General features: G+C 60.2%; 1 protein-coding gene across 2 annotated transcripts in view; it reads left to right on the plus strand.

The window, feature by feature from the left end:
• Window positions 1-21,301, plus strand: part of ST3GAL1 (ST3 beta-galactoside alpha-2,3-sialyltransferase 1) — a 72,235-nt gene extending 50,934 nt beyond the window's left edge. For both annotated transcript variants that reach the window (XM_062187954.1, XM_062187955.1), the window contains exons 3-8: window positions 4,630-5,398; window positions 11,724-11,920; window positions 12,717-12,896; window positions 13,841-13,886; window positions 15,745-15,864; window positions 17,372-21,301. In XM_062187954.1, coding sequence (XP_062043938.1) covers window positions 5,093-5,398; window positions 11,724-11,920; window positions 12,717-12,896; window positions 13,841-13,886; window positions 15,745-15,864; window positions 17,372-17,545 — 1,023 coding nt within the window. In that variant the 5' untranslated portion in view covers window positions 4,630-5,092 and the 3' untranslated portion in view covers window positions 17,546-21,301. The remainder of the gene's footprint in view (window positions 1-4,629; window positions 5,399-11,723; window positions 11,921-12,716; window positions 12,897-13,840; window positions 13,887-15,744; window positions 15,865-17,371) is intronic.
• The last annotated feature ends 203 nt before the right edge of the window (window positions 21,302-21,504 follow it).

The raw sequence follows: 21,504 nt of genomic DNA on the forward strand, positions 1-21,504 counted from the left end.
CTGGTTCTGGTTTCAGCTCCGGCATCATTTTGCTGTGTGTCCTTGGACAAGTTGCCTTCCCTTTCTGAGCTCTGCGCCCATAGCTGTCCAATGAAAGGAGGCAGACATGTCCCCGGGGTGGGCTGGAGGTTGGTGCTTCATGCAAGAAAACCGAAACCACTTGAGGGCTTTCCGTAAAACCCAGCAGGCGGGCTGTGCCAGGCACTGTTTTGGAGACTTTACCAACTTCCTCATTTCTCCACGCACCCCTATGGAGTAGGTACCCATGTTACAGATGAAGAAACTGAGGCAGAAGCTCCAAGCAGAAGGGTTTAATTCCAGGCGTTGGTGCTTACAAGGAAGGGCATTAGGGATTCACTGCTTTAGGCAGGGACCCAGAAGCCAGCCCAGAATTCCCCGCGGCACTCGGGAACTGCGGCAGCCCCCAGCCCTGCCTCTTCCCTCTGTGCTACAGCCTCCACTGAACCTGTCCAGAGCCGCACGGGGCAGGGGAAGCTGGGAAATGCAGTCTCCAGGCTCCCAGCTCTTGCAGGACGGGGAGCACGGAGGAGGGAGGAAGGAGCCCTCCCCGCAGTTACAGGCACTGGCCTCGGGGGGCCTGAGACAGTAGGGGACATTCAGGAACAGTAAGAGCCAGGAGGGGACAGGTACCCTGAAAGCCCTGGGGTGCAAGCGAGGCTGATGCACGGAGAATTAGCCATGGCATGGGGAACTTGAGCCAAATGACCCGTGGATACCTTTTTACAGAAAAAAAAAAAAAAAGTTTGTCTAGTCATTTTTATTTATTTGAAAGGCAGAGCAACATATATAGAGAGATTGTCCATCTGCTGGTTCATCGCCCCCAAATGCCTGTGACAGCCAGGGCTGGGCCAGGAGCTCCGGCTGAGTCTCCCACGTGGGTGGCAGGGACCCAAGTACTTGGACCTTCTTTCACGGCCCCATAGGCGCATCAGCAGGAAGCTGGATCAGAAGTCAAGGCCATGCTTGACTCCAGAGACCCTGAGATACGGGATGGGGCCCTCCTTGGCTGCAGGCAGATGGCCAGGGGCAGGAGTCCTGGCACAGAGCTGGGCTCCATGAGGCTGCCAGGCAGGCGGCTCCCGCTGTGTCTGGCTGGGCTGCAGCTTCTCATAGGCCGAGCTCTGAATGGGGCACTGAGGCAGAGGGCGGACCCAGCCCTGCATAACGACACGGGGGCCCAGAGGCCTCTGCTCAGGCTCAGTGTACGTGGAAATCCCAGGCACTCAGTTCCCAGGGCAGCTGCTTGTTCCTGGAACCCGAGCTTAGCATAAGCGTAGTGTGTGTGGGGGTAGAGAGAGGGAGGGAAATGGCTAGAAAATACACTGCACTTGACGCAAAGACCGGCCGGAGTCAGCTTGACTATCTCTTGGGTCTGTGAATTCGATCCAATTCCTTCCCACGTCTGAGCCTCCACTTCCTCGTCTATACACAGCTGACGAAGGCAAGCCCCGTGTGTTGAGCACCTGCCACACAGCAAGTATCTCTGCAGTGACCGCTCATGTGTGGGGCCCTCGGAGAGACGTGGCTGCCCCCGTCTGGCTGGGGCAGCCCTGGGCCTGCAGTAGTGGATTGTCTTACTCAGCTCCGCGGGGAGGCAGCATGCTCAGTGTGCTGCTTACCTGCCCGTGCACAGGGAAGCCGGCTGGGACTGTGCACTGCAAACCATGGGAGACAACGTGCAGAACAAGAGGGCCCCATTCAGCACCTCCCCACGGCAGCTGGAGGCCAGGAGCACGCCCCAGCCTGTCCTGCATATGTGCATATTCTGTGCGCTCCAGTGGGCAGCACACCGGTGTCCCCAGGCATGTGGGAAGGGGCCCCTGGTGACCGGAGTAGCACAGGGGAACTGCCGGAGTCACTTCTGGGGAAGGCAAACTCATGCGGGTCTGACCCCAAAGACCCCACACTGTGCTCTGCCTCCTGCCCTGAGGCCTGGCTGTCTCTGAGCCCTCTGGGTCCTGGGAGGCCTGGTCTTACCCACAATGCATCGGGATCTGCTCCCTGCCGGCCACTGGGGCAGACGCGGTGACATCTTTGCTCTCCAGAGCCTCATGGGATTAAAGCAACTCATGCAGTCTGCTGGAACTACACTGTTCAAAAATTTCATGGGAAAATGCACTTAAAAGATTGTTGAAATCCATGCACAGCTTTTTCATAATTGACATTTTCCACGAGCTTTTTGAGGATGGCTGCTATTCTTGATGCCTGATTTCATTCGGTGTTTTTTTGTTTTTTAAGATTTATTTATTTGAAAGTCAGAGCTACAGAGAGAGGGAACACACACACACACACAGAGAAAGAGAGAGAGAGAGAAAGAGAGAGAGAGAGAAATATCTTCTATTCACTGATTCATTCCCCCCAAATGGTCACGATGGTTGGGACTGGGCCAGGCCAAAGCCAGAAGCCAGGAGCTTCTTCCAGGTCTCTCACATGGATGTAGGGGCCCAAGCACTTGGGCCATCCCATGCTCCTTTCCCAAGCACATCAGCAGGGAGCTGGATCAGAAGAGGAGCAGCCTGGAGTTGAACCGGTGCCCATATGGGATGCCAGCTTTGCAGGTGGCAGCCTAACCCACTGTGCCATAGTGCCAGCCCCTCATTGGGTCTTTTAAATAAGCCTGACAGTAGCTCCGGCTGGGGGATCTGGTGGACTTTTTGCAAGTGAGGGACTGGAAATTTAGGGGCAGGCCAGAGCTGATCTTTCTAGTACATCTGCTCTAGCCCAAGGGCAAACCTGGTCATTTTCTCTCCTTTGGCCACCTTGTTGTGGGCATTGTTCATCCCATTATGTAGATTCAGAAACCAAGGCTCAGAGGGGTGGGCCAGGAATGGGAAGCAGCAGGATTTGAACCCAGATCTGCCTGGGCCATTTTTCCTTCTGCCAGCTGTCGGCGGGGTTTTTCAGGAAAGCAGAGTCTCTGGATCCCACGTGTCCAGGGGGCCAGCCATGGCTGGAGAGCAGTGTGGGGAGGGGTCTCTGCTCTTGCCCGGAAGCTGGAGGACCCTCTTCCCGGGTGGGCCTGACCCCAGGCCACCCTGTGCTGTCCCAGGAAACCAGCCGGCCAGGATGTGGTGACCAAACGGTTCACAGTGCAGAAGTGGGACACGGAGCTGCTGTGCAAGGAGGGCCTTGTGACCCCAAGTGCAGGCAGGTGGAGCAGGGCCTCCCCAGGCAGGGAGGGCGCTCCCGCGGCTGCAGCTGCACCTTTCCAGCCCCGAACACGCCCCCTTCGCTCCCTCCCACCATCTGCTCCTGGCTGCTGTGAGGAGACCTGCCCGTCCCCAGCCTCTTCTCTGGATCTTCCAGCTCCCTGGCATGTACAAGACAGCCTCCCAGGTAGCAGGACACAGAGACGTGGCTGGCAGGATGCCCTGGGGACAGGGGGTGTCCCAGTCCCACAGCATCTGTAGCTCAGCCTTGCCTGGGGTCCCAACGAGCCTCACCGAAGTAGCAAGACCCACACGGGTCAGCAGGGGCTGGGGCGCACTTCCTGCCTAGTGGGGACAGAAGCCAGAGCAACTGTGCATGGCTCTCAGGCATGGTGCTCAGGTTCCAACTCATCTATCTGCCTTATAACAAAGAGGAGAATTTACTTGAGCCATGGCGAGAGCTAGATCAGGGATTTTGTTCCGATCTCTCCCACACAAGCTAGCAAAACGGCCAGCCTGGTGCTGGCCTTACATGCAAACGGCCAGAGCAGACAGGAAAGCCCCATCCCTCCCCAACAGGGTCCAGGCACGTGCCCAGCCCTGCACCAGTCACTGTGGTGGGAGGGGTGGGGCCCCTCTGCTGGCCAGGCAGACTCAAGGCCCACCCGTGAGGATGAGGTTGTCCAACTCCATGAGAGAGGGGCTGCCTGCTGGCAGGTGGGGCAGTGGATGGGACCTCTGGGGACACCACTAGGTCATAAACATGAGCCTGGCCGTTGTTCTGCATGCAGTAGGCTGGGGTGAACGGGTGCAGGCCGGGAGCCAGCACATCTGGAGCTCCAGCTGTGGCTTCATCTGGTTTCTGAGCTGCACCTCCCTCTACCAGAAGAGAGAGTCTGCCTCCAACTCGGACTTCCCAGAAGGAATGGTCCCTTCACTGGTGGATGTGCGTGGAGGGCGGGGAGGAGTTGATCAGAAACACAGGCACTGGGGAGCAGACATCACGGTCAAGTGTGCAGGTGGGGCTGCACCTGCTGTGGGCACCTGAGAGGCTGGCTTTGGGAAAACGTGCCCCCCTTTCACTCTGCCCCCTCTGCTTTGGGGCTCTGAGGCCAGGTCACCAGACAGGCATCAGTTCCAGAGCAGAGGCCACACCCCTTCTGCTGCCCCCACCCCAACCTCTGCAGGTGCAAGGAACAGAAGGCTGTGGACTTGGGCTCCTGCTTCCTCCTTTCCCCAGCACCTTGGCCAGTCGCTTAACTGCTCAGTTTCTTCTAAGGCAAACAGCGAAACAGGGTCTGGCTGTGGGAAACGTGGCTGGGCTGCTCCGTCTGCAGGTGCCTTGGCAACCTTGCAAACAGCCCATTATACACAGAGGGAAGGCCGTGGGAGGTGTGCCTGGGAGGCGTGGAGAGGGAAATCCCACATTTCACCGTTTCCTTCCTCCCTTCCTGTACAGCTCACAGATGAGCGACGGCTCCTCCAGCCAGCCCGGGACAGCCTCACCTCCAGTGACCTCCCTCCGACCTGCCCAAGCCGATTGCCGCCAGGCTTCAGCCCTGGGGACCCCATACCTTCCCGGGGATCAGTGAGCACTCACTGAGCACCTGCGCCTGGGCACGGAAGCCACTGTCTCCAGGTTTAATGAAAGCTCCGTCAGCAGGCACGATCAGCTTTTCAGGGATTGCGGAAGCGGCGGGCTCCCGCGTCTGCTGAGCGCCCACCACGCATAGCCGCGGTGCGCCCCACGTGAAGTCGGGAAGCCAGGGGCGGCCGTGCCCCGGGGCAGTAAAGTCGACCACAGCCTCCCTTCGAGTCCCCACCGGCCCTTCTGAGCCCAGCTCCGCCTGTCCCGTGTCTGCCCTCAGTTAGGAGGGCTCGTCCCCAGCCTGTCCGCAGGAGGCCTCCTCGGGAAACGGGAGATGGTGACTACCAGGAAAAGGACCCTCAAAGCGCTCGCCTTCCTCATGCTCTTCATCTTCCTCACCTCCTTCCTCCTGAACTACTCGCACACCATGGTGGCCACCACCTGGTTCCCCAAGCAGATGGTCCTGGAGCTCTCGGAGAACCTGCGGAAGCTCATCAAGACCCGGCCGTGCACCTGCACGCACTGCGTGGGCCAGCGCAAGCTCTCTGCCTGGTTTGACGAGCGCTTCAACCAGACCATGCAGCCGCTGCTCACGGCTCACAACGCTCTCATGGAGGAAGATACCTACAGATGGTGGCTGGTGAGGCCCGGGATGCAGAGGGTTCTGCAGGGGGAGGCGGGGGCCCTGCGGGGCCTCGGTAGGATGCGGGCTATTCTTAGTCATTCGCTGGTTGGTTCATTCGACCACTGCCTACCGAGGTGCCATGACATGCGGAAGTCAGCGTGGGGGCTACTGCATTCTTCCCGTGTCTGTCATCGCAAGCAGCCACGAACAGCCAAAGGTCATTCTTGCACATCTTGGGGGGTCAGAAGTCCAAAGCCAAGGTTCAGCAGGGTCTGAGCCTCCTGGGGCTCGGAGGGAGAATCGGGCCATGTGGGTTGTAGACATGTCACTCCTTGCCTCTGCCTCCCTGAGGGCCGCAACTCTGCTTCCCCGGGTCCCACACCCCCCTCCCCTGTGCTCAGAAATATGCCTGTCCTTGGGTTCACAAGCTTCCCCTCGAATCCAGGATGGGCTCGTCCAGAGGTCCTTAGCAATTTCCCAGAGTCCCATGTGTGGGTTCTGGGACCAGCGCTTGGACATTTCTTGCTAGGGGCCACTGCTTTTCCCACTTTAGGTTTCAGAGTGCAAAATAGAGACCAGGCCCTTATTCTCCCGGGACTGCACTCTGGAGACAGATGAGAAGCAGATCAGATAAACAAAGCGGGCTGGGACGGAAGTGCTTTGAGGAAGCCTGGGTGAGGTTTGTGATGGGGGAAGCTCAGAGAGGGTCCTGTATACAAGGCAGTCCATCAATGATGTCTCTGAGCAAGTACGACTTGAACCCAGACCCAGGCCCAGACCCAAAGGCAGAAAAGGCACCAGTCATGGAAGAATCTAGAAAAAGTGTTGTAGGTTTTGCAGAGTGTGCAGGAGCCCTGGGTTCCTCCATCCCCTGGGTGTGTCAGAGATGCTCGGTGTGACTGGGGTGCCGTGGGCAATGGGAAGTGGTGTGCGGGCAGAGCTGAGCATAGGCAGGGCCCACAGTGAAGAGTCTGGGGCCGGGAGCCACTGTGCTGTTCTAATTGGGGAATCTCGGGATCCAGTCCAGGTTTCTGAAAAATCGCCCCAGTGCTGGCCATCACGTAAACCCGAGGGGAGCCAGCAGTATCCCTCCAGTCTGCACTGGCTTAGCAGCGCCCACATGCCAAGCACCAATAGATGGAGATGGAGAAGACCCTGGCTTCCAGTCTTGGGTTGCAGGGGGCAAGGGAGATGAGGAAACAGTGTCCCAAGGCAGAGCCCTGGTGCTGTGCAGAGTGGACATGGGAGATGCAGAAGCCCATGGGTGGGGCCTCCAACCCCTCCCCCGGGGCTGGGCTTCCCAGGGGAGGAGAAGGCTGAGCTCACCCTGGAGAAGTCAGAGAGAAAGGGCGCCCCCAAGCAGAGGGGTCAGCTTCTGCATGGGCCTGGGGAGCGAGAATGTGTGTGCAGGAGCTGGAAATGGAGCCCAGGGGCTGGAATCCGTGTGTGCCCAGGGCTGTTGACATAGCGCGTGCAGTCTCTCCCTCCTGTGCCACACCAAGCAAAGGCACAGCGAGGGGCACCCAGCCAGCCAGGGAGACCTTGCAAGAGCAGAGTTCCCGCACGGCACTTTCCCAAAGGCACCCTGTTCCAAGAGCTCAGTCTACCAGAAGTGAGCAGAAAACGCATGGGGGCCCTAGAAGGGTCCAAGGTGCTGGACCCAGCTAAGTCCTGGCTCTGGGGTCTGTGCGCAGGTCCCGACTGGGCTCTGGGGAAGTGATGGAGATCGGGACAGGCAGGGCCTTTGCCTTCTCAGAGTCCGTGTGTCTGCTGAAGGCGATGGGGAAGTCAGCAGGACAAGGCTTGGAGCAGGGGCTGAGAGCCTTGTGCATCTCAGGGTGTTTAACCGCCCCCATCATCCCTGCCCACTTAGACGCCAGTGTCACCCACTCCCCAGGGACACAGCCACAGTGCCTCCAGCTGTCATGTCTAGTCTCTGGCTGGTAAGGGAGGCCACTGGGATAGAGAACGGGGCACCCCTCTGGCATGGGCAGCCTCACACATCCCCTTCCGCTCCCTGGCTCTGTCGTTCCCCCCATAGCAGCCCTTGGCAGGGCTGGATTGAATTCAAGCATCCCCTTAGGAGCTTGGAGTCGGGGATTCTCAGTGTCACCCTCGGATTCTGGCTGCGAAGGCATTTAGGGATCAGTCTGTCTACACAGCATGCACGTGACCCAAACAGGGAGCGGCCTAGGACTCAGCAGGTGGAGGAGAGGCTTGGGAGCCAGTTATCTCCATTTCACAGACCAGGAAACATCAGCTGCAGCACACCCAGCGCTGGTGGTGCTCCACTGACCTCCCTTCTCTCCTGACCCCGGCTGTGGGGAGCCCTGGGGATGGGGCAGGGGAGCGTTACAAAGGGAGAAGATTGTGACCCCTTCCACAGATTTCCACCCCACCCTCTGGGACATCCTCCCACCCCAGATATCCATGCGCAAGATCAAGTACAAAATAATGCCTTCCACCCAATGCAAGCCCCAACTCTGGCAAGGCCCTGGCCAAGCTCTCCGGGCACCCCTCTGCCCTGCCCTCACCCCAGGCCCACCAGTGTGCCTTTCTGTGTCCCCACTTGCACTTCCCAGGTCTCCCTGCTGCAGAAGGGCAGTCAGGTTACGTTCTGCTTAAAGGACCTGGAGTCAGGCTCTGGGTCTTCCAAGCCTGGGCCTTCTTATCTGTGAAATGGGTACATAAGATCACCTTCTCACAGGACGGTTATGGAAGCTAAATGAGGACACACCGTGACGTTCTTGGCATGGGGGCTGTGTATCAAAACCACAGAACTCTGCTTCCAGCTGTGGTCAGCCTTCAGAGCCCCAGAGGAGCAGCCGTGGACTGGGAGGATGAAGGTGTGGACACTGGCTGGTGTGGGTCTCTGTTCAGCAAACCCACACTAGGCCTGTGCTGAGCTGCATGCCAGGCCTGCTGCCCAGGGGCTAAAGGAGCCAGCCAGACAAGCCCACAGCAACTGTGCATAAGGACAAGGCCTGCAGGGAAGACCCCTTGGTGCCAGCCCTCTGTGCTGAGGCCAGAAAGCTGCTCCTGTTGGTCCCAGATGGAGCAGGAAGGTGTGCAGGGAGTGCAGCTCATCCCCACACTCTGCGGGCACAGGGGACAGAAGGCCACCATGGAGCCTCCAGGCAGGAAAGCTGCTGCCGGAGTCCCCACTCCACAATTCCCATGGTTGCGCTCCAGTACAGGGCAAGGTGACGGAGGCCCCAGGGCTCACAGTTGAAGGAGAGGCTGGGCCGGGTTATGCTCCTTAAATCGTGCGCCCAGCACCTTCCTCACCTCACTCTGGCTCCAGACCTGCTGCAGCCAGAGTCCCAGAGACTCCACTCGGTCCTGGGCCCTGCTTGGCCTTTCATGCTCTCTTCATTTGCTTTCCGCCCTTGCTGGGCACTGCCACTGCTTGGCCGAGGTCTCCTTACACAAATCGCAAGCCCTAGTCAATCTTCCTGGAAACCCGGAGCCACCAGCAAGCCTGGGCAGGCACAGGGCTGAGCCGGGCCCCACTGGCCTTGCTTGTTTCCATTGTGCTGTCCCGTGATTCTCGACTCCTGCCAAGTGGTCCTTTCTGTCCACTTGGGGTACGGTTGCCAGGGCCCCTTCCCTGAGCAACCAGCTGTGTTGTCTTCCACGAGTCCTGAGAGTAGAGCTGAGTGAGCTACAGTCAGACAGGGCAAGGTGTTGCTGGGCATGGCACCCAGCAGAGCACAGGACACGTTTCCTGTCTGTGTCCACGGCAGACCTGGAATTCTCAACCCTGGGGTCTCCGTGGCAGAGTGCACCTGCTGTACTGGGGAACAGGAGCTCAGTAAAGACCCCTGCGTGGTGGATACAAGGTAGCGATGCTGCTGCTTACTCCACCCCCCAGGGAGTGGCACAATGCCAAGGCACTTTCTGGTCCCAAGTCCATGGCCAAGTGCTTGGCAGCCCTTCCCAGCTGGACACCTCCACAGAGCCTCCTGCAGAGGAGCCTGGTTACCCCAGCAGCAGCAGCAGCAGCAGCATTGCCTGGGAGCCCATCAGACCTGTAGGAGCTTAGGCCCCAGCCCAAACCCTACTAAGGAGCTGAGCCTTGTCACAATCCCCAGGTGATGTGGTGGCCCGGGGGGATCCTGTAAACAGCGGGTGTTTAATCTGCATCTGAACGTGTGGTAAAGCATGTGCAACATAATTCGAGTCGTTTGCACCAGCGTTAAGTAGCCATGGTCACCACTTCCTATCCACAGCCCGTCTTAGTCAGCCCCATCTTCCCTAAGTGTGAGCCTCTCCCCACCCCGCCTTTCTGCTTTCTGTTTTGACACATTGGGGGGCTCTGGGCGCATAACAGGAGGACTCCCACAATCTCTGCCCTTCCCTCTCTGGCTTCTTGGGCTAAACCTGCTAAGCACAATGTTTCTAAGTTTCCACCCATGTTGCAACTTACAAGGATACTTCCTTACTTTCCCTGGCTGAATAGTATCTGATGCCTATTGCTACTGCATTTCCAAGGTCAGGATTCCAAGGGCCACAGATTGGCGCCCTGTTCTAGGAGCTCTTAAAACAGTTTTTTTTTAAAGACATTTATTTACTTGAAAGCCAGAGTTACACACAGAGAGAGAAGGAGAGGCAGAGAGGCAGAGAGAGAGAGGACTTCCATCTGTTGGTTCACTCCCCAATTGGCTGCAATGGCCGGAGCTGTGCCAATCTGAAGCCAGGAGCCAGGAGCCTCCTCTGGATCTCCCATACGGATGCAGGGGCCCAAGAACTTGAGATGTTTTCTACTGCTTTCCCAGGCCATAGCAGAGAGCTGGATCAGAAGTGGAGCAGCCAGGATTCGAACTGGCGCCCACATGGGATGCAGGCACTGCAGGCAGCAGTTTTACCCGCTATGCTACAGCGCCGGCTCCAAGACAGTTCTAAAAGCTCAGGGTCACATCTTGGTTTGGATTTGGGACAAGCGCCCCACCCACCCACCCATCTGGCACCGGAGCGTCCTTTCTCTTCTGCAGGTGAAATATCTCAGCAGAGTGGTGTGGCGCAGGGTCAGGTGCACTGCTCCTTATCAGATCCCTCCAGGCTCACGCTGAGTGAGGAAGGCAGGTGCACCCACAGGTGCTCACTGCACAGTGCAGCCCAGGCTCCATGTGAGACAGCGGGCTGACCAGGCAGGGCAAGGGTGACCGACTTGTCCTAGTGTGGGCACTGAAAGACTTGTATCAGAGGGAAACTCCTCAGTCCTGAGCAGACCAGGCTGGGCAGTCACCATGGGGCTGTCTTGGGACAACCGACCCTTGCACTGGGTCTTTGCGCCGCAGACATCAGAGGCCTGCGTGTGTCTGGCATATGCTGACTCCAGCCTGGCTGAAGCCCGGTTGTCATGGGCTGGGGGAGCTGGAGGGTAGAAGTGTAAGGGCAGCAGAGTGGGGACGTGGTGTGGGCAGCTCTGCTGCTGTCAGCCAACCAGCCAGGCCCCAGCCAGGGCTGTGGAGCCAGCGCCCACCCACCTACTACTCTTGTTGGTAAGGCGTGAGCGAGAGCGTACAGTACCAGACCCGGTGTCTGGGTTTGGTGTGAGATTCAGAGCAGAGTGGCAGTGGGGTAGGCTTACAAGGTCCTGGCTGTGTCTTTTAGGGGAAGAGAAGGTCTTTCATGAGAGACAGAGAGATCCTAAAGAGCAACAGGTTGGAGGCAAAGGAGTGAGTCCCACACGGGCCACTCCAAGTCTGGAGGGCTGAGCCTAGGTGTGCTGCCTAGGGCTGAGCTGGGCCCCGCCCCTCTCCCACGTGCCTGGTCTTTGTCACAAGCAGCTGGCGCAGTCCTGTCTTAGCTTTCCACTGCTGTAATGAAGAACCCAAGCCAGGCCAACCGTACAAAGGGAAGAGACTTCCGGTTGGCACACGGCCCTTGGTTCAGCCTCTGCTGCTGGCATTCCTGCTGGCAGAGCCCGAGGTGACAGAGGGCATGGCATGGTGAAAGATCGGGTTTGCACGTGCGCCTCTGTGGTCTCTTAGGAAATCACCAGGACCCTGCCCCTGATCCCCATCGCTGGACAAAGCTTCCCCGCTCTTAACCTTTGGGGATTTTGTCCAGAGGAACAGATATTCAGACCGCAGCAAGTCCCTAGCATACCAGAGGTGCTCCGTGAGCATTTGCAGCGTGAACGGCTCTTTCCTCTGCAGCTTGGACTCCTTGGAGGAGGCAGCGTCTGAGCTGCCTCTGTTCCCAGGGGCCCAGCAGAGAGAAGGAGACACAAGGTCCTAAAAAACCCCAGCAGGTGGCTCCGCAGCCAGGAGACCGAGCCTGTCCGGCCAGAGACAGCACAGCCGGGCTGACCTGTCCCGTCCTCTGCCTACAGAAGCTCCAGCGGGAGAAGAAGCCCAATAACTTGAACGACACCATTAAGGAACTGTTCAGCGTGGTGCCCGGCGACGTGGACCCCATGCTGGAGAAGAGGTCGGTGGGCTGCCGGCGCTGTGCCGTGGTGGGCAACTCTGGCAACCTGCGCGAGTCCTCCTACGGGCCGGACATAGACGGCCACGACTTCGTGCTGAGGTCAGTGCCCCGGCCCTCACCCCCACCCACCACGCCGGGGGCCCTGGAGCTGTGGCAGGTGTCTGGGCTCGGGCTCATAAGGTCAAGGACTTCTCCGGGGACCTCAGACTCCTTCCCGCCCCCTCTGAGCCTTGGATTCCTCGTCTTGGCTTGCAGGGTCGAGATGGACCTACTTAGAGGGGACTGCACACCTAGGTCAGGAGCTGGGCACGGGGAGGCCAGTGAGCGGGCACGGGTGGCTGGAAGACTCTGGTTTAATCATTCAAATCCGTCCCCACTTTGCAATCTGCTATAACAGAACTGCAGGCTTTTCATGTAAAACCCATTTGCCCCATCTCCAAGTGGGACAGACATTCCAGAAAGATATCCCCAAGTGTATTCTGGATTCCCTGTAGCCCTGAGGGATGGGGCTGGCCGCCCTCACGGACCTCTCACTGGCCCCTCAGAGCCTCGGTGTGCCTGGCAGCCAATGGGAACGTGTATGGTGACGAACAGAGGGTCAGGGTTAGGGTCAGACCTCAGTTCAGCGCCGCCCTGGGGCAGCTCCGTGGCCTGGAGCAGCCCCTCTGAGCTGGGGTTTCCGGGACCATCAAGAGGGCCCGTAAGACACCAATGGTGACATTTCACGGGCGCTCAGCCCTGGAGAGCTTTAGACTCACTGCGATCAAAGAGAACAGGGAAAGCTCGGCGCCCTGATTTGTGCCCGTTTCACGGAGGCGGCCCCAGGGAGGAGGGGACGTGGCTGAGGTCCCAGCACAGGCCCTGCCACGTGTCTTTGTCTCCCTTCCCCTCCCAGGATGAACAAGGCGCCCACCGTGGGGTTTGAGGGCGACGTGGGGAGCAAGACCACCCACCATCTGGTGTACCCCGAGAGCTTCCGGGAGCTGGGGGAGAACGTGAGCATGGTGCTGGTGCCCTTCAAGACCATCGACCTGCAGTGGGTGGTCAGTGCCACCACCACGGGCACCATCTCCCAGTGAGTCCCCGCCCCTCACATCCTCCACCCACCGCCTTGGCCAGGCCTGAGCCTCGCCTGGGCATCCACAAACCCCACCCCCCTCCACGGGACACCCCCCCCCCCACATTGCACACAATTCCCACCCTCCAGTGCTTACTGCCCCTCCCCCACCCCATGCTCTCTAACAAATCACAGCTCGGCTACCCCCTGCCAAGGACTCCCGCTTAGACTGCCAAGGTCGGCATCTGCTCCCCTCTCTGCTTCTAAAGTGCACCCATGATGCCAGCCCCTGCTTTCCAGACAGGGAGGCCTGGGGGAGGGGAGCACGGGAAAAGAGAGTGCGGTTGATGCCTCTGCTGCCCTCCAGTGGCCAGGGCAGGCAGAGCACCTGGGCTCTGGCTGAGAGAAGATGCTCCCTGCCCAACGAGGAGCTGCTGTTTTCCATTTAATCCTCACCAGGATGAGGAAACAGAGGCTTGGCCAGCAGCCTGCCTCTGGGCAGAACCAGCACAGCCTGGGCTCCCCGCTGGCTCCGGTTCCCACGTGCCTGAGTCTGGCTGGGGACAAGAGGTTTGGGTTTTCTGCTTGTCCTGGATGCAGGGAAGTGGGAGCTGGGCCCGGCCAGGATGTGGCCTCAGCCTGCGTCCCACGCAGGGCAGCCACAGGGTCGGGTCCAGCACAGCCGCAACTCCTCTGCCTTTACGTGGGACCTTGGGGATGGATGAGCAAGGGCAGCTGAGGCCCCACAGCCAGGCTCCGGCACTGGGTGCTGCTTCAGGCCGCGCTTGGAGCGAGTCCTGCTCCTCCTGGGCTTTCTGGGAAAGCGAGGTGTGAAGCCACAGCCTGTGCTGCACTCGGCCGAGCTCCCCGTCAGTGCCTCCGGGGGGAGGGGGCTGCGGGAGGGCCTCAGCTGGGCCGGAGCCCCCTCCCCACGTTACCATCTTCTCTTTCTCCGACTGCAGCACCTACGTGCCCGTCCCCGCCAAGATCAAAGTGAAACAGGACAAGGTGAGTTGAGGCTCAGCCTTTTGCTCCACCCGAGGTCTCCTTCCTCAGGCTTTTGATCCAGGCGCCAGACTCCAGCCCCCAACCCCCAGACCCCAGGGTTCCCAGTGGAGGCTGCAGCCACTCATTTAGCTTCCCTGCCAGCAAGGGCTCAAGCACTGGGAGAGGTTCACAAAGTGGCTCCTTGGTCCGGGAGATCTGGCAGCGGTCGCAGCCACAGACCCCCAGGGCCCACACTGGTAGGAAGCCTCAGGCTCATTCCTGTTGCGTGTGAGCATCTCAAAGCCAGGCCTCACCACTGGTGCCTCCATGTCTCCCTCCCCCACCTCCTGCAGATGAACCACAGGCAGAAGGAGGAAGGAGTGAAGTGCCCCCACGTTGGCCCTTAGCACACACTATCCTAGTTCCATAGGCACAGAGAGGTCAGGTAACTTGCTCAGGGTCACACAGCTGGCTCAGCTAAAGCTGAATTCCTGTCACCTCCTGCCCAATGCCCTCTGCATTGGGCCACAATGCCCCTCCAGGAGGAAGGCACAGGCGCGCCTGTAGACGGGAGAGCCCCTGGGAGACAGCAGTACCCGGGCCGGCCTGAGAGGTGGAGGGTTCATCATCAGAGACCTGCACGGCCCTCCCTTTCTGTCCACTCTAAGGAGCAGGAGACACACGCTGTGCAGTCCGAGAAGTCTCTGCTGGGCATAAGGCAGCACAGGGGCTGTGGAACCGAGGCCGAGCCTGCTACCAGCCCCACGCCGCCCGACTCTGCTCCCGCTGGCTGTGTGACATTGTGCACGTTCCTTAGCCTCTCTGAGCTTCCGTGTGTGCATCTGTGACCCGAGGAGAAGGGAATCCAGCACACAGGGAGGTTTTAAAAATCGGCGATTCTGGGGGCGGGTGTTTGGCACAGTGGCTAAGCTGCCTTTGGGGGTGCTTGCATTCTGTATCAGCGTGCCTGGCTCCACTCCTGATCCAGCTCCTGCTAGCCTGCACCCCGGGAGGCAGCCCTTGATAGAATCAAGTGGCTGGGTTCCTGCCGCTCCCAATGGCAGATTGGGATTAGGTTCCAAACTCCTGGCTCCAGCCTGGCCCCAGCCCCAGCTGCTGCAGGCATTTGGGGAGTGAACCTGTGCATGGAAGAGCTCTCTCGCTCGCTCTCTCTCTCTCGCTCGCTCTCTTGCTATGCTTTACAAATAGATAAACTGTATTTAAAAAATATAAAACTTGCTGGGGCCGGCGCCGTGGCTCACTTGGTTAATCCTCCGCCTGTGACACTGCCATCCCATATGGGCACTGGATTCTTTCCCGGTTGCCCCTTTTCCAGTCCAGCTCTCTGCTGTGGCCCAGGAGTGCAGTGGAGGATGGCCCAAGTGCTTGGGCCCCTGCACCCGCATGGGAGACCAGGAGGAAGCACCTGGCTCTTAGCTTTGGGTCAGTGCAGCGCCAGCCGTAGCAGCCATTTGGGGGGTGAACCAATGGAAAAGGAAGACCTTTCTCTCTGTCTCTCTCTCTCACTGTCGAACTCTGCCTGTCAAAAAAAAAAAAAAAAGTCAAACTTGCTGGCAGAGCAGGTGGCCCCATGGGTGTTTCCAGGCAGGGTAGCAGTGCCCCCTGCCCACTTCCTGCTGCTCCCCCCGGAACCCTTTCCTGTCCCCCTCTGGTCCTTTTCCAACGTCAGCTTCCCAGCCTGCAGGCTTTCTTTGTCTTCGACTCCTTCCCAGCGCCAGCAGCTCTGCCTGGGTGGTGTGGGCCATTGCCGTCTTTCCCCCCAGGGCAGGGGACTTGTCAGGTGCCTCCCCAGGCGGCTGCATCCCCGTGGCCATGGCTGTGTGTCGTGGCTCACCCGGGCCTTGTGCTCCTCCCGCAGATCCTGATCTACCACCCGGCCTTCATCAAGTACGTCTTCGACAACTGGCTGCAAGGCCACGGGCGGTACCCGTCCACGGGCATTCTGTCGGTCATCTTCTCCATGCACATTTGCGATGAGGTACGCCCCTGGCCACGTGCCCGCTGGGCCACTCTGAGCATGAGGGCCGCCCTTTCTATGTTCCCGAGAGGCTGTGAGGGGGCGGTGGGTGGTCAGGGCTCGTCCATCCTTTCCGGAAGTTCTTGTGGGCGAGACGCCCCAGGAGTTCCGCCCTCCACCAGGGTGTGGGCCTGGATTTCCCTGGGTTGTCTGGGAGGCTCGCTGCCACCTGTGTAAGCAGGAGGGTGCCCCCCCACCCCACCCCGCCATTCCTCCCTGGCCCCAGGTTCAGGCTGGGCCTTCTTAGCTCACATAGCCCATCCCCACCCCCACCCCATGGTCCTGGGCTGAAATCCCGGGAAGGGGTCCCAGGGCTGGGACCCCACACTCCATCCCAGCCTGCCCTGGAGTCTGCAGCCAGGAATGGGGGCTCCCTCCCACCCCAGCTGCTCAGACTCCTGGGGTCCCCAGCAGGCCCTTGCCCCGGGCGCTTTCTCCTACCATGACCTCCTGTCCCTGCTGAGCCGGCCTGTGTCCCTGCTGCATTTCCCGGGAACTGTCCCCGCCCTGCTCCTCTCTGGGACCTAACTCAAGCGTCCCTTCCTGGGCCCCTCCCTCCTCTGTGCCACGGGAGCCCTGACTGGAGCCTGTGTCCCTCAGGGGCCACCCAGTCCATGATTGCCAAGGGTGCAGCCCTGGTATCCCCAGCTGGCAGAGCCGGTGGCCCCTGACGGAGGGCTGCCCCCGCTTCCCCGTAACCCACATGGCACTTGGCACAGAGCAGCGCCTGGCCCCTGCCCTGGCCAGTGAGGGCCTCTAGACCCCGTGGGTGCTGGTCTCGGGGAGAGTACCTGTGCCCTTGAGTGTTAACCCCACTTGGCAGATGAGGGCCGGGAGGCTCAGAGGTGCTTTGCCGCACTCGGAGTTGGCCTTGGCCATGGCAGAGCTGGGACTTGGGGGCGTCCGCTCAGCTCCCAGCCCTGCCCTCCTTGCTACTCCATTCCACTCCCTCCCGCTGGAGAAGGGGCGGTACCTGTCCCCTGGTGCTGCCGGGCCCCTCAGGACCACCCACATGCAGTCACCTCCAGGGATGCCTTCTAGCGGCCCAGGGCTAGAATTCTATTGACCTGCTTTTGCCTCACCAAGCCCCAGGGTATTCTGGGAACCCACAACAGGGCCTGTCTGAATCCTCACAGGTTACTGGCTTGTGAGATTCAGCCCGTCTCCCTCCCTCCCTCCCTCCCTTCCTTTTTCCCAATTTGTTTGAAATGACACGTAGCAATTGTACACGTCCACGGGCCACTGTGTGCTGTGGTGGGGAAGGAGAGCCGGGGACACGGTGGTGAACAGGTGCCAGGTCGCAGTTGGGGGACACATTTGGCATGTGCCAGCATTGGAGGAGGCACACCTCTAGCCCTGATTTGAGCCCGACACGGGAGTCTGCATCCCCTCCCCCAACCCTGTTCCTGGAGGTTCCGCCCCGGGCCCCGCAGTGCACCTGCTGACCTAGCCCCGTGCCCCTTTGCAGGTGGATTTGTACGGCTTCGGAGCCGACAGCAAAGGGAATTGGCACCACTACTGGGAGAACAACCCCTCGGCGGGGGCCTTCCGCAAGACAGGCGTGCACGACGCGGACTTCGAGTCCAACGTCACGGCCACCTTGGCAGCCATCAACAAAATCCGCATCTTCAGAGGGAGATGACGCCGCGCAGCGGGAGGAAGGGCCGCGCCACGCAGCGCCGCGCCTGCACCTGCGCCGTCTCCAGGCCCAGCACCGCCCAGAGCTGCTCTGTTGCCACAGCGCCGAGGGCCCGCCTCGGGGTGTACCCGGGTGCCACTCACAGCTTCGTGCACCCGGGCCTTGGGCGGCGTCCACTCAGCAAGGTGGCTCGGCTCAGAACCTGTCTCAGGTGGGGCGGACGCCCCCGACGGCTGCCCTTGGGGGAGACCCTGGGGAAGGTCCAGTCTCTGGACACTAATCATTTTGGCCTCTAGGGCAGCAGGGTGACAAACCTGACAAACCCTGGTGACATCCCCCAAGGAGATGGGCTGGGCATGCCTGTGACCTCCACACTGGGTCCCGTGGGCACAAAGCCTGGCTTCTCGCTTGGTGTGGCCCTTGTCCTCGTCACTCCTTCCTTGCCACACCCTACGGAGAGGCCTCTGACCCCACGGGGCTTCCCAGAAACTTAGTGATGTGTTTCTGATGGGAGCAGGTGCCTCTTCTGATTGGAGTCATCAGACTCCGTGGTTCTGATGATGGCCAAGCGCAGAGCTGATGGCTTCCATGTGCCTTGGTATTGGGGGGGAAGAAACGCATGTATCGGCTAGAATGAAGCAGAAGGCCCCACACGGGGCAGGGGCCCCTCCCCCAGCCAGGTCCCCTGGCCCAGCCCCACGGCCCGGAGCATCTTTCCCAGGTTCCTGAGCCAGTGCCTGGAGTGGGACAAGGCTCAGATGCCATTTGGCGCGGCTCCAGTGCCAATTGGCTGTAGAATGTCCCCCTCTGATTTTCACGTGGTTGGGTTAGGAGCTCATCCAGGGGCCCTGGCATAGCCGGCGTCCTCCCCACAGGCCTGAGTTCTGGGCCCAGGCGCTGCTGGCTGCCTCTGTGGAGTCGGGGACCCCGGGGCCAAGGAGCGGCTGAGCAGCGGGGACTGGCACATACCTCATCCCCTCGTCCCCACTGCTTACTTTCTTCTTCCTCAGCCTTCCTGATTATTTATTGATTTCTTCATTCATTCAACTGACATTGTGTGCACCTGTGTCCATGCTGCTGGTGCCAGTGTGTCCTTCAGCTTGCTCTTACCCCACCCCCAACCCCACCTCGGCAGCGGGCGGCCGGGGGCCCTACCGCAGGCTCAGTGTGTCTGGGGCACGTCTCATGATGTCAGCTCAGCAGGGTCCTGGGATGCTGTGTGCGCTCCACCCGGCCCGCCTTGGGGTCTCCCCGACTCAGCGAAACCTCCCTGGGGCCGGGTGGGCGGCAGAGCCACAGGCATCGGGGAACCGTGAGGATTGGCTCAGTTACCGATGTTGGGTCAGAAAAACCGTTTTTGCTGCAGAAAACGTTTCCTGAAAGGAGGCTGCTGCTGGGGGTGGGGTGGGGGTGACATTCTCCCGGGGCGTGTGGGAGGGGTGAAGGGAGCGGGCTTGGGAGCCCTGGGCCCTGCCCGCCTCCACTCAGGGTCCCCCACAGGCAGCAGTGACAGGTGCTCCAGGGCCTCCGCCAAGGCACAGCGCGTTTCAGGCCGCTCAGAGATCCCTGGCAACCAGAGATCCCAGCAGGCCAGGTCTGTGAGGTTTCCCTGAGGGTGTACACGGGCACAACTTGGCTGGGAAGAGCTTCCCTGGCTTTCATTAGATTCTCAAAGACTTGGAGTCCAGAAAGTGGTTTTTCTTTTAAAAAAAAATCTCTCTCCCAAACGTAACACCTGCCCTGGCTGATGCAGGCTGGCCAGGCTCTCAGCCGGGCTGGGGGTCTGATTAACCCCCCAGGACAGACTTGACCGAAGTGGGCACCAGGGCAGAGAGCCACGGTGAACCCTGAGTCCCCCCCTTCCCCTAACAGCTGAGTCTGTGTAGGGATCCCAGGTTCAGGGTGAGCAGTGGCTGCTTTGGGTCCCACTGAGCATGCGTAGGTCCCTCAAAGTGTCCATGGCGGCCCTGGACGCTGCCTGGGCATCTGTGTCCCTGTGGTCTCTGTCACCCTCCATCCTGCTAGGAGCTCCCAGCGCATGAATCCAGCTCTCCCATTTCACAGATGAGCAGTGCCCCCATCGAAAGTGGCAGCAGCGCACCAGCTGTGACAGCACAAGTCAAACAGACCCTGAGCAAACACAGGACCCGCTGGTGCCAGAGCTGTGTGTGGCCACCAAGCCTGCACCCAGCAGCCCGGCCAGCCCGGCTCCACTGTTCCCAGGCCCACCCCACTGGCGGAGACGCCCCTCGCTCTCCCCCACGGCCCGGCCTGCTGTCCTCATCATGCACTTGGATTCTTTCTCAGGGTACAGTCTCCAAAACTCCCTGCAACCTCATCTGTGTGTCTCCTGGGCTCAGCAGTGAGCACCCAACGGCTTCACAGCCTGGCGTTGGGGCCGGAAGTAGATGCACCGCTGGCTGCAGCCGACCCAACCCTCCCCGGGGCAAGGTGGTTGAAGCCCACAAGAGAGCATCTCGCAGAGGGTGCTGGGGCTGCCGTGGGTGGGAGGAGGCGGAATCCCGGGGCCAGGCAGGTGCTCAGCGTCCACCCTACACACACACAGAGCCCGGGGAATGGCAGGGTAGCCCCTCTGAAGCCCAGGGCTCTGAAAACAGCACCCAGAGCCATCCTCGAGGTGCCGACACCTGCAGAGCGCCCCAGCCTCCAGGGCAGAAGCCAAGCCCACCGCTGCCCTCTCCCACCCGTCGGGGGAGGCGGGGGCCAGTGGGAAGAAGAAAGCCCTTCAGTGGATGCCTTTGGAAGCCCCTGATTGCCAGGCACCAGTAAACCCTGTGGGTTGGACTCAGTGGGAGAAGCCAGGAAGATTAGCAGGACCCTGGCTTGAGAAAGCAGACAGGGAACGGTGGCAGGCAGGTAGGGGCTGTGGCCGGAGGGGTCCCCGGAGGCCAGTACTACCTCCTTGTGAATTGGGCCTCTGGGTAAAGGGGGACAGAACCACAGAGAACACTGACAGCCATGATGGCTGTGTTCCCTGCTGTGCAGGTGGCCCGAGAGCCCGTGAAACAGAGACCAGGACAGAACTCATTTTCTCTCGCCTGGTTATGACTGGAAGCCCGCGTCCTGGGCAGCCGCGATGCATCCTGGTCCAGCCACGGGTGCCGGAGCCTGGGCATCGGTGGCTGTGCACGCCCCACTGCAGGGCTCCTGGGGTATCTCCGTGTCCACGGTGGGCGTCTGGTTCAGAGCAAGCCCTGCCTCCTGCCCCCAGCTGCTCCCCCACCCATCCCCCCCGCAGGTGTCCCTCCTCTTGCCATGAGAACACCAGCCCTTGCAGCCCCCGCTGGCACCTGCACCTGTGCTGGGCAAAGCAGGGGGTGGAGGGAGGCAGCTTCTTGCAGAGCAGCCCCTCCGTGGGCCAGGCTGTGAGCAACCTCCCTGCCCAGCGGAAGAGCACGGAGCCCTGTGCCGGCAGCGGTGAGCCAGCTGTCACTTGGTGTCCATCCCAGATGACTGCGGGCTCCTGGGCCTCCCCCTGCGCACCTGCTTCAGCCCCTCCCCAGCTCCCCTTCACAGCCAAAGTCTCTTGAGCACTTTTCGTCTTTGTGGTGCGAGTGTCTGGCATTTCCCACGGGGCTGATTTCTGCCCCCCCCCCCCCCACACTGCTCGAAGGCAGCTGGGTGTGGGTTGATCTGGGTGTGTTCTGAATGACAGTAGCGAGTCTGCTTCCCCCAGCCCCTGCTGTGTTTTATTTATTGTCAAATATTTCCAATGATCCGAATCAAAGCGAATAAAGAAGAGCTATTTTATCGTTTGGGTGTGGCTTGGCGTTTTGTTCTCCAGGGCCACGTGGCGGGGATTTTCCCATCCCAACGTGGCCCGCCACCTCTCCTAAGGGCCTCCCGGGTGTGGGTCTGCCCTGTAGAAACCCGCAGAGACGTCCAGAGACAGCGGAGTTTCGGCTTTGGTTTCAGGGCCAAACCCAGTCACTGTGTGACTG

Source organism: Lepus europaeus, chromosome 4 (genome assembly GCF_033115175.1).
Source record: "Lepus europaeus isolate LE1 chromosome 4, mLepTim1.pri, whole genome shotgun sequence".
In the NCBI taxonomy this organism is placed as follows: domain Eukaryota; kingdom Metazoa; phylum Chordata; class Mammalia; order Lagomorpha; family Leporidae; genus Lepus; species Lepus europaeus.